At 37.3% G+C, this 15,039-nt stretch overlaps 2 protein-coding genes across 4 annotated transcripts; one reads left to right on the forward strand and one right to left on the reverse strand.

Moving 5' to 3' along the window:
- Positions 1–1,592: 1,592 nt before the first annotated feature.
- LOC117779751 (transport and Golgi organization protein 2) lies at positions 1,593–6,197 on the forward strand. 2 transcript variants are annotated; one of them, XM_034616052.1, is made up of 4 exons: positions 1,593–2,144; positions 4,946–5,068; positions 5,201–5,438; positions 5,507–6,197. In XM_034616052.1, the coding sequence occupies exons 1-4, from the start codon at positions 2,003–2,005 to the stop codon at positions 5,958–5,960; spliced, it is 957 nt and encodes a 318-aa protein (XP_034471943.1). In that variant the 5' UTR covers positions 1,593–2,002; the 3' UTR covers positions 5,961–6,197. The 2 variants fall into 2 exon arrangements, with proteins under 2 accessions (XP_034471943.1, XP_034471953.1); XM_034616062.1 differs by having other exon boundaries at positions 1,596–2,144; positions 5,309–5,438.
- Positions 6,198–6,853: 656 nt separating this feature from the next.
- LOC117779733 (RRP12-like protein) lies at positions 6,854–15,013 on the reverse strand. Of its 2 annotated transcripts, none has more exons than XM_034616041.1 (10): positions 14,791–15,013; positions 14,174–14,727; positions 11,796–12,727; positions 9,846–10,730; positions 9,644–9,778; positions 8,992–9,424; positions 8,147–8,409; positions 7,884–8,077; positions 7,285–7,822; positions 6,854–7,221 (listed from the first exon to the last, which is right to left on the reverse strand). In XM_034616041.1, exons 1-10 carry the CDS (start codon positions 14,930–14,932, stop codon positions 7,089–7,091), a joined length of 4,209 nt encoding a protein of 1,402 aa, XP_034471932.1. In that variant the 5' UTR covers positions 14,933–15,013; the 3' UTR covers positions 6,854–7,088. The 2 variants fall into 2 exon arrangements, with proteins under 2 accessions (XP_034471932.1, XP_034471927.1); XM_034616036.1 differs by having other exon boundaries at positions 14,174–14,730.
- Between the last annotated feature and the right edge of the window lie 26 nt (positions 15,014–15,039).

Below are 15,039 nucleotides of genomic sequence, written 5' to 3' on the forward strand. Positions count from 1 at the left end.
GTTTATTTATGTTGTCTTTTGTCGTGGTGTTGTAAAGTGCAGTATTGCAGCAGATGTTTTGTGTATCGATGATGTAATCGATTGTTTGGACTGCGGGCCAGGGATGGGACTCCACCTGAGAGAACGATGAGCCAGCCGGCGTGGCCCAAGGAAAAAAAGCAGTTCGTAACAAAATTCAAACCAAAAAAAAAAAAAAATTAACCCAAAACGTTGTTTAAGCTTCTCGTTTCGGTTTGCTAGTGGTGTAAAATGTAAAGTAAATAAATCGTATAAAAATCCTCAATAAAATCATAATTTTCTTAATTTAAAAATAGCGATAAAACTACTGTCTAAAATTCAAAACTGGGTATTACACAATTACAGATGTATTCATTTGCTTAATTTTTTATTTTTTTTTAAATCGGCATTCTCGATTAATGTGACATATGTATGAGGGCGCACCTTTTAACCATACAAAAAAAAGTTGTTTTTTGTCACCTTGGTCACCAAATGTATCTAAAAAGTGGATTTGGTACCTGTATTAGTCGAAAAGTGCTATATTTTAACTAGAAAAAAATTAGTTTTGTGCTCTACTGGGATTATAACAATCAAGTCGTAAATTATCCTATATTATCATGATTTAAAAAAAAATGGTGGTTTTCAATTTCTGTTGTACTTTTTGCTTTCTTACAGGTGACATTATTTATTACAATAAAGATATTTTAAGTAAAAATAATTTAACTATCACATAAGCTAAAAAGAAATCTGATAAAACATTTTCCTTTCACCCGAAATAAATTAGCAGTTCGATTTCTGTGCAAAAATGATAAAAAGCTGAAAATAAGTACATTTTCATTTTTATTTGCAATTATAATTCGCGCAAATTTTATGGTAACCTATATTTATTGAACAAAACAGCTGGTTTAATAGGCTATTTCCACGACAGCACATTTGGCTCATCCGACGCCATTTTCATCATCCGGCCCGAATGTGGACTTCATTTCAGTACAAAATCCGGATGATGATGTTGGCTCATCCATAATGAATGAGCCGATATTTTGTCATTCGACCCCGTGAATTTTAGTATTTTCCTATCGAACACGCGATGCTTATCGATAAACTCTTAAAAAAATAGCAATTATCACCTTAACCAGCTGTTTTCATCAATAAAATCGGTAGACATTAAATTTGCGCAAATTAAAATATCATAATAAATAATAAAATGTTGTTATTGTCTGCTTTTTGTAATTTGTGCACAGAAGCCGAACAGCTGCTTTGCTTTGAGTGTCTTAACAGTTTCACATTTGGTCGTGGAAAGCCAAAAATGAGCCACATCCAAATGTGACCAAATGAGCCAAATGTGAGTGGTCGTGGAAATAGCCTATAAGTCTTAATTGCTTTTTTCACGATTTTATCGATATACATCGCGTGCTCGATAAAAAAAATACTGATATTCTCCGGGGTGAATGGCACAAAGTATTAACATTCATTATGAATGAGCCAAAGTGAACATTCGGATTTTGTACTGAAATGAAGTCCAAATTCGGCCCGAATGATGAAAATGGAGTCGAATGTGCCTAATGTGCTGTCGTGGAAATAGGCTATAAAATTGTTATGATAAGCACATTTGACAAACTGACAACAATCGCAGATAGAAATGCAAATTTTAAATTAATCAAGTGCTTAAAGAATACATTTTAATATATGTATACTTATTTACAAAGTCCAGTATAATGTCGGCAGACTTTTGTTTGCTCACATCACTATATTTGTATTTTATTTGTACTTGAAATCGCAATCGCATCAAGAAGGCGTGGCGTAAGCAAGCAAAACAACGGATAAGACTATTATTGTCAGCGATAATTTCGTGATAAATTTAAGCCCTAGAACAAAGCAACAGAGAGACTGATTTTTAGCTGGTGCTACTTATTATGAACACATTTATGCCACAGACTGCGACGAGTATTTATACTATACTAGGAAGCAAAGACAGAAGCAAGCCAAATTTTGAGTGTCAAGCATCATGTGTGTGATTTTCTTCTATGCTAATTCACAACCCAACAGCGATGGCTACAAGCTCATATTGGCATCCAATCGCGATGAATTCTTTGCCCGCGAGACACAAACGGCAGCCAAGTGGTCAAATTCCGACCATGTTTATGGAGGTAAGTGAAATGAAATGAAAACATAAATACATATGTACATTGTACATGTATATGTAGTTCAGATGGGCCAAAATGATATTAGCTGCTTTATATTAAATTAAACGACCTAAGTTTGCACTCATAAAGTTACTATAGGAGTCTATAATTAATATAATAGGTCGACTTCCTCCTTTGAGTTTGAGTTATTCCAGCAAAGTAATCAAAATTGTACAGTTTCCCCATATCAAGATATATCGAGTTCTATTTGCATAAATAACGTAAGTGCCTTTTTTTCGAAATTGTTTTTTTGGTGCAAATGTGTTCATAGTTACCAACCGCATCTGCACACAAAATATTTAATTTGTCAAATACAACGCAAGCAAGAAGCGGCATACGAAACACGACACACGATTACTCAAAATTACTTTCTCCTGTAAAATTTGATTTTTGGCGCGTACTTTATGGACTCGATATATTAGGGATCATAGATTTTTTTCGCAAAAAAAAATGGTAACGTCATCTTCGGTCATATTTAAGACGTTTTCATCAAGAAACCATAGTTCTAAAATCAATTCCTAGAAGAGCCCTGCCAAACTCACACTAAATCGAGTTAACAGTCAGAAATCACACTGTGCACACATTCAAAATGACTCATTTTTGTTTATAAACAATTCTTTCAATTCCTTATGAGTTATTTATTTATAGGATTCATTGGGTCGAAGCTAAGCTGTCGTATGATGTGCTCTCACGTTGTTACGAAAATCATGATCGTAAGAGAGTTTCTCTAGTGTCTGCTATCACTCTCGTTGTTATGAACTTGCTGAGTTGCTACAGTGTTGAATGTGCGAATCACACATTCTAATAAAGGAATAACTAGTGCAAGGTGAATTTGTAATAAGGTGACATCCTTCGATTTGGTGAGGGGCCAAACAGTATTAGGCTCTTTCGGCAAGCGCTAAAAAGAGATACCAAACGACGTTTGCAAGCATACTGTGAAAAGAGAGCAGCCATGGTGAAGACGGGTCCACTGTCGCCAATTTAGCTTTTTGTATGGTTTTAAAAGTTTTTTAAAGCAAAGAAAAGCACTAAAATCATACATTTTTCTCTGAGCAAAGTATTTGAAATTGCTAATACTGTTCATAGTGTTCACAGTGCTTACAGTAGAGAGTTTGTCAATATCAACTGTTGCTTGTATTTCAAAGCTGTAATGAGAGAGACTGTGATTTTTCATTCTATCATGAGAATTTTTTGTGAACCGGACTCATACTAGCTTAAGATCAGCGGTGGGCAAACCCTTGCTCGCGCTACTCACAAAACTCAAGCCGGTAAATTGGCTTGCTCGCAATTTTCGACAATACAATAACAACTTTTGACGCTGCGCGCAAATCATTTATGACCCCCAATAAAACTAAACAACAAGCACACAGCAAATGCTCGAGTTTTGGCTGTGACGCGTACGTTCATAAAAGTGTTCATTTTGCAAAGTAGATGTTGTGTGTTGTAGATGTTGTTGTATTGCTCACGATTGTAAATTCCTTGCCCACCGCTGCTTTAGATTATGACTCGAGTGGATAATAGACTCATACTTATGAATGAGTTTTTAAGCAAAGTCATTGTACAGACAGTGTGAGGATTAATAGAGTTATGTGTATTACATGATTTGTTTGAGAGAGATGGAATAATTTTTTGTTTAGTGTGCACTCATGCGGGGCTCTATTTCTTAGTCCCCGCTTTTCGAGTTGAAAAATGTTGTGTTTTTAGTCCTTGAATGCACGAAAATTGTATTTAAAGGACAATTGGTCTTTTGATTCTATGAAACTTGGAAAGTCTTGGAGGATCGGACGAAAAACACTAAATATATGCTTATAATAACATGATAAAAATTTCAATAAAACACATTTTTCTACTCAATTGCGGGGACCAGGAATTGATTTTAGAAGTATGGTTTCTTGATGAATACATCTAAGAATAGACCGTAGATTAAGAATTTTAAATTTTGATGGATTTACTAACGAATATTAAAAGACTATTTAATATAAAGTACTATACAAATTATCAGGCGCGCAGCTAGGGAGGGGTTGAGGGGCCCCACGTTCGAGGACCGATTTTACGTTTAATTTTTTCATGGATTGAACATAATATTTCTGTAATAATTCATTGTTAATATAATTTACGCATTTCTTTTATCTACACGCATCGATATGTTTAGCAAGCTTAATTTAAAATACCTATTACGAGGATAAAATATCTAAATTTCTAAAATTGGCAACCAAAAATTTTTTTTACAGAAAAAAAAGTGAATTAAAAATTTCTTAGAGCTTGAAAAAATTAAATAATTTGAAAAAATCACTTAAAATTTTTTTTTTTTCATAATTTTGGTCAGGACTCGGGCCTGCCCGTTTTAATATTTTTTTCTCCTTAAGACTTTTGCTAGTTTTGCCTCCATCTGTGGCTTCTGGAGAAAGGGCATTTAGTAAATTAGCTTTTATAAAAAATAAATGAAGGAATACGATGAGCGAAGAGAGGCTACATCATTTAATGACCATCTCCATAGATCACGAGAAAGCCAGCACAATTAGCTGGGAGGAGATCTTTAAAGAATTCAGAAGTACATTATTTTAAGATATTTTTAGTAATTAAAAAGATTGAAAAAAGTGCCCCCAATATTTTTTTTGACTCGGCCCCGAAATGGCTAGCTGCGCCTCTGCAAATTATAATAGATTTTTATTGGAAAATCATTATTTGAACATAGTTATTAAACAAATTAGGCTGTCCTTATGTCCTTACGTATGTAATTAATAATTGAATTTATTTATACACAGGTATTGACTTAGAGCCTGGTCGAGAGGGTGGCACCTGGTTAGCTGTTAGCAACAATAAGGGCATCTTTAAGGTCGGCGCACTGCTCAACCTGACCGGAGAACCGAAGCCCCGAAATGCAGTTGGTAAACAAACGCAAACACACACACCTGCTCACATGCACACACACACAGCAAACAGCTCATGACCGTTTCATTAATTTGACTGCTTTCGTTTTATTCATAACTGATAACGCACCAATTTCCTTTGTTTCGAAGCGCACAAAAACATTTTGCAACCGCATAATAACACCAACAACAATGGCTGCAACAACAGCAGCCAGAACAAACAACAACGGCAATCAAATAACGAACATTTCTTACTAGGACGCGGCATGATCGTTGCGGACTATGTACGCCAATCGGATGACCAGCACAATATATTCAACTATAATCAACACCTGCTAACGGAATGCACCAAATACAGTGCCTTTAATTTTGTCTCCATTGAAATTGGGTAAGCATTTGAGCATTAAAACTAAACTCAACCCATTAGCGCCTGTTAACACTTGTTCTCATTTTTAGTGATGCCTCGAAGCCGGCACAAATCAATCTACTGAGCAATGTGCCTCCAATGCTGTCACCCTTCGAGCAAGAAGAATGTTGCGGTTTTGGCAACAGCCTGTCCGCCTGTCCCTTTGAGAAGGTGCGCCATGGTCAGGAGCACTTTAAGCAGATAGTCAGCAAATATGGTCACTCGGATGTGGATACTTTGAGCTCCGAGCTGCTACGATTGCTCAAAAATAAACGGAAGTTTTGGCCAGATGCCGAACTAAAACGACGTGCTCCAAGCTGGGGCGAAGGTCTCAGCGCTCTGAACGTCCACATAGCCGAGCACAGTTATGGCAGTCGGACACACTCTATAATTTTAGTCGATGCTCACGACAAACTACATTTCATAGAAGAGACCATGGTGGGATTGGACCCTAATGGAGAGTGGCGTAAAACACACATTGAAAACCAATTCAAAAGCATTTAAATTTTTCAAGTATCTATGCTGATATAGTCAATGCATGTACAAAAATCAAGTGCTTTATTATATTTAGTTGTATCCCTATTTGCAAACGAATCGTATATAACATTCATTTTAAAACACCTAAAATATTATTATGGAAATTCGATATAGCTAAGCCGGAAACTTATTGTTCATTCTATCCTATGTGTCAAGCAATTTATTTTTTGATGAGCATTAAATTAATTTTCATGTTTACTGTAACTGACAACGATTTTATCTTTCGTTATGCAGGCAATTATATTTCTTATTTTTGTTTTGTAATTGAAAATATTTATGAACACTTCGATTTGTTGAAACTTTCTGTTATATTTAGCTACCGAAATAGAAGAATAAAGGGCCTAATTTTCAATGTTTTCTTAAACCCAATAGAGCAATGTGATTTATAAATAATTGAGAAAGCAATTGACTAATCGTTTCTGTTAATTATAATAGACCAAACTTTTTCGAGATTTTGGATAGTACTGAATTTTTTATTTACAAATAAGAAAAAAATGTTTGCTTAATTTATATGTTGATGTACTCCTCTGCAAGTTTAATCTTTTCGCTTCCTAGTCTTGTTTTCATGTAATAGCATCAGACATCTCATTTTTGAAATTTACTAAATTGCTTTTGCAAACATAACTTTCAAACACTTTAAGAGAAGTTTAAAGACCCGGTCCTATGAAATATAAAAATTTTACAACAAATTTTGGTTAAAGAAGTAAAAAGGTTAATTTGAGAGTGCTTGACTACGATATACCCCAGTTATTCGATACTCCGACGTCAGTGTTATGTTTTTCCTGTGGCTCAAAAACATCTCGAGGTAATTTTCTAGACACATCGATTCTTATTATATGTACCAAAACTTAAGCCTCTTGCTTTAAAAATTCTCTTGTAATTCGGTTTATTTTGCCGTCTGCCACGCCTTCTTCTGTCTGTTACATATTTTTACATTAAGTTAATATATCCCTGGCACAGGGTAGTAAACTCTCAGCTGAATATGTATGATAAGATTAAATATGTATTCATATAAGGGCATTATGTATTTATGTAATAACAGAAACTGCTAGTCTAGTATATCCAAGTTATCTTTATGATCCGGGAAATTGCCGCTCATTTGTAGCTCTTGCCAACACGTCCACGCTGTCCACCGCCTCCTCTACGAGCTGTTCCCCCTGTGGTCGTTTCATCTGCACCAGCGCCTCGCACCACGTTCTTAAACTTGCGTGAGTTCATGGCGCGTTTGCTGTAAAAAAAATTCAAAATTTTAAATCGTGTTTTTCCCCAATTGTAAATAAAGCCGACTAACCGTTTGTTAAGCGTATTCCGTGTGAGCGGTATATATGCATAGGGATCCAGTTTACCGCGCTGCTTCATGTCACCCTTGGCCTTTTTGGTACTGTATTCAGTGCCAGGGGCTTTGTTAAAGCCTCCACCGCCAGATTTGACGGACATAGCATCACAGGATTTACCGCCAAGAGGTCGATGTATACCTTTTCGTGTGCTAGTGCCACTCTTGCCAGAGAGCATACTTAGTGCATCACTGGCTTTGCGCTTGCGTTTGTTACTGATTGCTTGCTTGATTTCTTCCTCATCACTGGAGTCCTCTTCCATGCCACGCTTTGGATTACCACCACCACCACCACCACGCATTTCATGACCGCTATCAGCTGAGGATTCATCGCTGTCTGAATCACTATTGACATCATCATTTTTACCTTGTCCACGCAATGCCTTGTCGCTAATGATGAGACGACCATCATCTGCAGTCTTGAATCCACCATTGGCCAGTTGTGGCTTTGATTTCGACTGCTTGCTAGGAGCTGCTGCTGCTCCAGAGCCGCTTGCTGTGTGGATAATAGTCTAGTTAGACAAGTCAAAAAACTTGAAATGTAAAATTGAACTTACTCAGAACATTGCCAATGGACTTGAGATCTGCCAGATCGACAATTTCGTCGGCATCCTCACGAATGTAGGTGCTGCGTGATTGCTTGGACTTAGACTTGGATTTGGACTTGCCAAGTTTCGTAGTAGCAACGCCATCCTCTGTTTCCATATCCTCGGGAAAGTCTGAGTCTGAATCGGCCAAAATATCATCGATTCTGCAAAATGGTGAATAGAGCTGTCATTCACTAATATCATATTATCGAAGGCATTCGCTTCTAACTTACGTGTAGCTCTTTTGCTCCAAATCTCCCACTAGTTCATCATCGGAGCTTTCGGCTTGCGCCTCTTCATTTTGTTTTTTACGCGTATCACGACGCATTTGCTTACGTATCTTTTTAAGCCGGCGATGGGTCACTTCATCGTCTCCTGGCACAAAGCGTGCCAGTTCCTCTGTGGTGAAGCGCTTGCAGAGCTTTTTTAGGAAATAACCAATCTGTATGCGACAATAGCGCTTTGTGTCCTTCGTCATAGCCGATAGTGAACGCATCTTTAAAAAAAAATAAAATATATATATATACCAAGGCTGCAAACCTCCAAAATGTTGTTTAAGGTTCAGTTCGGAGGTTCGAACCATAGAGCAAGACATCGGTTCGGTTCGCGAATTGGTTTATATACTCCCGGAACCCAAGGTTTGGGTTCGAGCCTTGGTTCACTTTTATACAAAAAAAATTTTTATTGTTATAGATTTTTCTCTACTTTTTGAACTACCTAATTTTTTTTTTTAAAGAAATCATTTTTTGATGATAAATTAAACTTATTTAAAGATTTAAATGTGACTTATTTTAATCCGAAGTCTCAAATAATTGCGTAATATTAGAAAACCATAAAATGTATGTAATTATTTTTTTTTTCGAACCAAACCTTTTATTTTAGAAAGCGGCTCGGTTTGGGTTCGGGTTCGCGAAGCAAATAATTTCAAGGGTTCGGTTCATGATCCGGCTTAGGCTGCTTAAAACCCCGAACCGAACCGGTTCTACGAGGTTCGGTTCAGAGCCTGTTTGCAGCCTTGATATTTACAATATAAGGCTTGGACATATTCAAAATGTATATACTTTTAAGATGCACTTACAATCGTTTCGAGATGATTGGCTACCAGCGGTATGGGCATCACCTTGATGAATGTGATGAGGAATGCAACGGCTGCCTCAGCCTGATGCCGTGACTTTTGCACCAGAAAGACTGAAACCTGTTGCAGCACAAACTCCAAAGTGCTCACAGTTAGATGCTGACCTTGTTGCTGAAGAACCGCACGAAATGCGAGTATCGTGTTGGTAATTAACGATTCGTCTCCAGTAAAGCCTGCAGTCAAGATGTCCACAAACTCATTAATCTTGCCAGCCTCTTGATACAGATTGACAATCAGTTTGATCAGCTGCTCAGCCACCTGCTCCTTGCGTGTGGAGAACTCTTTGTAATTAAGCACTGCCTCCGGAATGGCCTTCATCACCAGCTGATCGTTGAACGTTAGGTTATTCCGGCAATCCAGTAACGATTTAAGACAACTGTGTACAAATTCAAATTGCATGTTAAATGTCTAATATGATGGATATATTAATAAGTGATGTAAATCTTAACTATACAAACCGACAATGAAAGAATTGTCGATTTATCGAATTAAAGTAGTTTAAGAATCACAATTCCAATGCTCTGCAGCATCCAGGGCTTCAAAACCTTGATAGCTTCGAAAGATTGAATAATATAGACATATAAAGATCGCTTACTGCAAACGTGACGCCTGACAGACGCTACAGGTGGTGCTAAAGGCCTCCAGAAGTATTTGCTGTAGCATAATACAGTTTTTGCGTGTAAACTTTTGACACGAAGTTTGGTCAGAAGTCATCAGCTCACGTAGTAACCTAACAGAACAGGTAAATAATACAGTAATTTAATAAAAGGAGAACTAAAGTTATATTTTTGGCTTACTCGTAGGTCTTGCGCTGTTGCTTCTTTAACTTCTGCTCATCACGGGAAACTAACTTGGACTTATCGTTACGTAGAACGGGCGCCATGTACTTCTCGAAATAGGCCTCAATACCGCGACACTTTTGCACACGCACAATGGCTGCATTAATATCAAAATATGCATCGTATTCAAAGCTCGCCACTGCGCTGGCCGCCAAAAGTTCCTGGGCATTTTCAAAGAGCTGGGCTTGTACGTCAGCGGATGCACGGGCAATGTAGAGACGTATGACATCCAAGGCACGCTTGCGTAGATCCGCCTCATAGGTGCCGGTCGGCTTCTGTGTGTATATGTTGAACAGGCGGGGCAGAAAATTGCGGGCATATTGACCAATGGCGGCATGACATTCGCTGCTCTGGCTATCGTCCAGCAGTTCCATCAGACCATCGTATATGGCCGCACGAAACTCTGGATTCTTCTCTAGGACTTCACCCAGGGTAGGCGCCAGTTTTCGCAAATATTCTGGATCGCGTGGATGTCGACAGAATCCTGGAAATAGACCCCACAACTGGCAGCTTAACAGCTCATAAATGTGTGCCTTTGAGTTGTTCTTCTCTTCCACTGAAAATTTGCGCCAATTTGCCTGACTGTTCAATGCTAGTGGAACAATGTGCTCTTTAAAGAACTGTAGACTGGCTCCATTGGCACCCTCACGCATCAATGGCAACAGCCATGATCTCTCGATGCATACACCGCCACTGGCATCATTCAGCGGTAAGGCCTTCAACACAAGTTCCGGGCCAAGAGCCTTAATAGCGCTAATTAGTGTATGTTCAATCTGTAACCGCAGTGCTGTCTGGTTCTCATAGCGTTTACCAATTGTTGTCAACGAGGGCATCAGCTCGCCACTGTAATAAATAAATAAAAAGTTTTAAAAATAATTATACAATATTCAAATATATTTTCTCTATATTCAATTAAATTGTTGAAAACTAGTTTTTTTTTTTAAATATTGAAAAATTATAAAATTATGTTTAGGGTATCAAACCGAATCGAATATCGGTTTCAGTTAGGGTTTCGGTTGTGTTTGTATTTTGGGTTTCGGTTATCGGTTACGAAAAACCGTTGTATATCGTTTTCGTAACGGTTACCGGCTTAGAAATATCATAAAAAAAAGTTTATATATGCACAAAAATATATGATTTCAAAAAAGATCTATTTAATTATTAAATTTTAATAAGATAAATATTGAAATTTATTATCAAAACAAAATTGAAAAACGATTATTACACCTTAATAACTTAATTGAATTTAATGCTTGAATGAACAGAAACTAAAAATTATTCATGTCTCGGTTACTAATCAGTTATTTCGGTTTCGGTATAATAAAAAAGTTTGGTTTCGGTTAGAGATACCAACTTCAGTCAGTTAATTCCGGTTAAAGGTTACGGGCTCGATTACGGTTTTAATCCCTGGATTAAATTATAAAATCACATTGAAATTGTAACAGTGACTACCAAAATAATTTATAAGTTAAACTTGATGTGCTCGGATGATGGAAAGATAAAATAAATAAATAAGGAAGTATAATAATATAAAAAAGAAAACCAGTCGGAAAGGTTATAGTCGATATCCCGACCATAGGATATACCCGTTACTTATTTCAATATATATAAAAGTACTTTAAAGAAAATACTTGTATTACATTGAAAACATTAACTGGCCATAGCTGCCGTTCTTCATTTCCGATCTTGATGCTATTCAGTGGGATAATAGATAATAATAATAGATAACGTTAATTACCACAAAATACTTATTATCTTAGAAACTGTGGTTGTGTACTTTATGGGGTCGAAGATGTTTCCTTCTCCCTGTTTCATACATTCCAACGAACACAATACACCCTTTTACTTATTGTTTAATTAACGGGTATAACTAGAGGATAGATTTCCTCTTAATTGCATGGTACATACCCAAAATGACTGCCGCACGCTTCAAAGACTATTGAGAATATGAGTATAACATACTTTGAAATCTCACCAAAGGGTGCATTAAGCACCTTATGAAGCGAGGCAATAATTTTGGCCACCGACTGGCGATAATTATCGGCCAGTTGTTTTGTGGCACATGCACGCGATACGCAATCTTGTAGTAACTCTTTCACGCAATTGGAAACTCCAACGACAAGCTCGCTGCGATCTGACAGCCACAGGTCGGCGGTAAAGACGTCAAAAAGTCGCGGCAACGCTTGCATGCATAAATCAAGCTGTTGTGTGGCCAAATGCATATGACCCTCCTTGAGCACTGTGATCCAGGCAAGCGTTTGACGTACATCACTGCGATCCGGCCGATACTCGTGTATGGCGGCAAGGAGCTTGGCGCACACCGTTGCATTCAGATTGGCGGTGCGTGTGAGAAACAGAGCATGCAATGCCTGAAAGCAATTGGTGCGCACCAGAACATTGCTAGCGGTCATTATGGACAACAGATGCTCGCAAACACTGCGTATATCCTCGGCCCGAAAGCCAGCTAGTGAGTCCTTTAACAAGGCCAGCGTATGCAGCACAGTCGTTTGTGCATTTGCCAACACTTCGGGCTTAAACTGAGCCAAACAGAATTTTGCCACACGTCCGCTGGCCGGATGATGCTTAATCTTCGATGCCAGCTGCTCCTGTTCCTTCTTAACATCCGCAGCATCATTAACATCATTCTCAACTGGCATTGGTGGCAACATGAAACAGCTGCCATGAATTATGGAAACTACGGCATGCTGTGCTGCCTTCCGAATCTTGGGCCTGGAGTGAATGCTGAAGGATAGCAGTGCATCAAAGTATTGGAACGTTGAGCTGTACGTCCATGTGGCGTAGTCCTGGGCGCGAAGCAGCACCGATAAGCAGCCAATCACCTAAAACAAAACAACAAATAATATAATAGTGTTATCATTCAAAAGAGATTGTCTAACATGCATTTATTTTTTAATAATACGCTAAGATAATTTAATAGACGTTAATCATTCGATTTGCTAAGTTTTTAGCTTTGTTTAAATGGTTATATAAAGGACAGGGACCGGAATAGAAAAAATCATTTAATAGTAGTTACTTTAAAAGTGTAGTCTATGCATTTTCACCGTGATTAACAAAATTGGAATTTTTATTAATTTACTCACAAAATATAAGTTAAATTTTAAAGCTTACGCAATAATCATTCTTTTTGAGCAAAAATAATGAATCTTCCTTGCTATTTACTTTGTTAAAAATAATAATTATTATTGCTTAAAAATAAAACTTAAATTGCAACTTTTACTTTTGATGGGCAAAATGTATTTATGTTTTTACTCCGTGAGCCAAGATGAACCTATATCGACTCCTTTTTGCGAAAGTATTCAGGAGAAGATGTTTTTAGTTTTCTCGGACTAGATTAAAGACATGGCTAGTTATCACAGCTTTCTCACAAAATGCATTACATACGATAAATTTAATAAAAATTGAACAAACTAGGAAGAAAATATATTTAACGATTAAAATTGGCAAAACGAAACATTTATTTCAAATCGTTTATTTAAGTTTATTTTTTAGCTACAGTATTCAACAAATTTTGGTTTCGGCCAATTCATCTTTAATATTGCTTGAACGCTTAAGACTTGGGTACTCCATATGATATTTGGGGAAAATATTGTTTTAGAGAAATCAAATTTATTAAACCACTTTATTTCTTAGCAGAAATTCTTAACTGAAAAATATATAGAGACATTGGTTTATGGTTAAAGTCTAAATATCTTTAAACTTTTTTATTACAATTGAAGATAAAATGTTAATTAAATTTGATTGTCCTTTGAATTTATTAAAAAGTAGCACTACGCAGCCTGCTCAAAATTTACTTCAATCTATTTGGTGGGCCTAAACTAGAATGTAATTTTTAAATTTGAATATCTTCATATCTTTGCACTCTTTGCCCGAAAGAAAAATCGAATGAAGAAGATAGAAATAATAGGACCGCATAGGTAACATTCAACTTTGGTTTGCAAATTTAAATTTCTGTAAATTTTGTTAGGGAAATACGATAATTTGTTGCTTATTCAAAAAAAAAAAACACTTTCACAAACGGCGTAATTATAGCAATTAATATTTAACCAGGTGATGCGTTTGAAGTTGTAGAACAATATTGCATCAAAAATGGGATTTTAGAAATAATGTAACAAACTATACTTTGACAAGGGGTCGATCTATGAAATTTTTGAACAAATAAAATAAATGGTGCGTAACATCGGGAAAAGTTTGATAATAAATGTGTTTCACAGCCATTAGAATTGAAATATGAGTACTTTATAAACAAAATATTAAACATTACTTACATAGCGTATAACAGATTGATTGCTGGATTCAATAAAGCGCTGCAGCAGCTGTTGCAATGTGGCAGCTGTTTGGTCAAATCGGTTGCGCAACACCGGAGCCGGCACAGACTTTATACCCATGGAAAGCAGCGCGACGCCGGCGATGATGTCGCGCTCCTCGGTGGCGGCCTCAATTTGGCTGATTAAAAGTAGAAAGTATTCGGTGGAAGATTCGTTGCCGCCACGTTCGCGTATGATTTCCGTGAGAGCACTTAATATCGCCAACATCTCCTTGTGCAAATCGGAGGATGCCCGAAAGCCAGTGAGTAGCTTCTTAAAGCTAACATTGCTGCAGCTGCTGTAGTTGGATGCGAAGGTCTGAAAGGTCTTGAATGTGCCCGGCAGAGTACCGGTGCCTGAGCCGGACATGCCGTCATCATCTTCCAAAGTAAAGGACTTGAGGCTACCGGCCACATCGTTGACCGTCGTCGTCTCCGTATTGTATGCCAAACGCTGTTCATGTTTGTGCACGGCTTCCGTGGTGAGACCGTTAGCTGAGCTTGATCCTGTTGCGGCTGCTAAGGTGACAAGTTAACATAAGCACTTACTGAAATAATGGTGTTTTGTTGTGAACATACCCAAATTCAAATTTGGCTGAAAGAAGCGAGACTTCGCTTTAAGACGATGCTTCATTTGGTCAGGATTCGATACGGCTGACTGGCCCTTGCTCCAGGTTTTGCCCTTGTTATGGCGTTTCAATTTTGAACGGAATTTACCCATTATCAAAACGTTTGCGTGCGTTTACGACGCGCAGAAATTGAAATATTAAAAATGTAAAATCAAACACGTGCAACACAGAGAACTGAGTAGGGCTGTTGATAATATAT

Source organism: Drosophila innubila, chromosome X (genome assembly GCF_004354385.1).
Source record: "Drosophila innubila isolate TH190305 chromosome X, UK_Dinn_1.0, whole genome shotgun sequence".
NCBI lineage: Eukaryota > Metazoa > Arthropoda > Insecta > Diptera > Drosophilidae > Drosophila > Drosophila innubila.

Excerpts from the sequence above, each read along its gene's own strand:
- LOC117779733 (XM_034616036.1), bottom strand. The coding sequence starts at position 14,932 with ATGGGTAAATTCCGTTCAAAATTGAAACGCCATAACAAGGGCAAAACC. Across the intron at positions 8,078-8,146 it reads TTGGAGCAAAAGAGCTACAC|AATCGATGATATTTTGGCCG; the intron begins GTAAGTTAGAAG and ends ACCATTTTGCAG. Across the intron at positions 7,222-7,284 it reads CGGAATACGCTTAACAAACG|CAAACGCGCCATGAACTCAC; the intron begins GTTAGTCGGCTT and ends TTTTTTTTACAG.
- LOC117779751 (XM_034616052.1), top strand. The coding sequence starts at position 2,003 with ATGTGTGTGATTTTCTTCTATGCTAATTCACAACCCAACAGCGATGGC. Across the intron at positions 2,145-4,945 it reads TTCCGACCATGTTTATGGAG|GTATTGACTTAGAGCCTGGT; the intron begins GTAAGTGAAATG and ends ATTTATACACAG. Across the intron at positions 5,439-5,506 it reads TTTGTCTCCATTGAAATTGG|TGATGCCTCGAAGCCGGCAC; the intron begins GTAAGCATTTGA and ends TCTCATTTTTAG.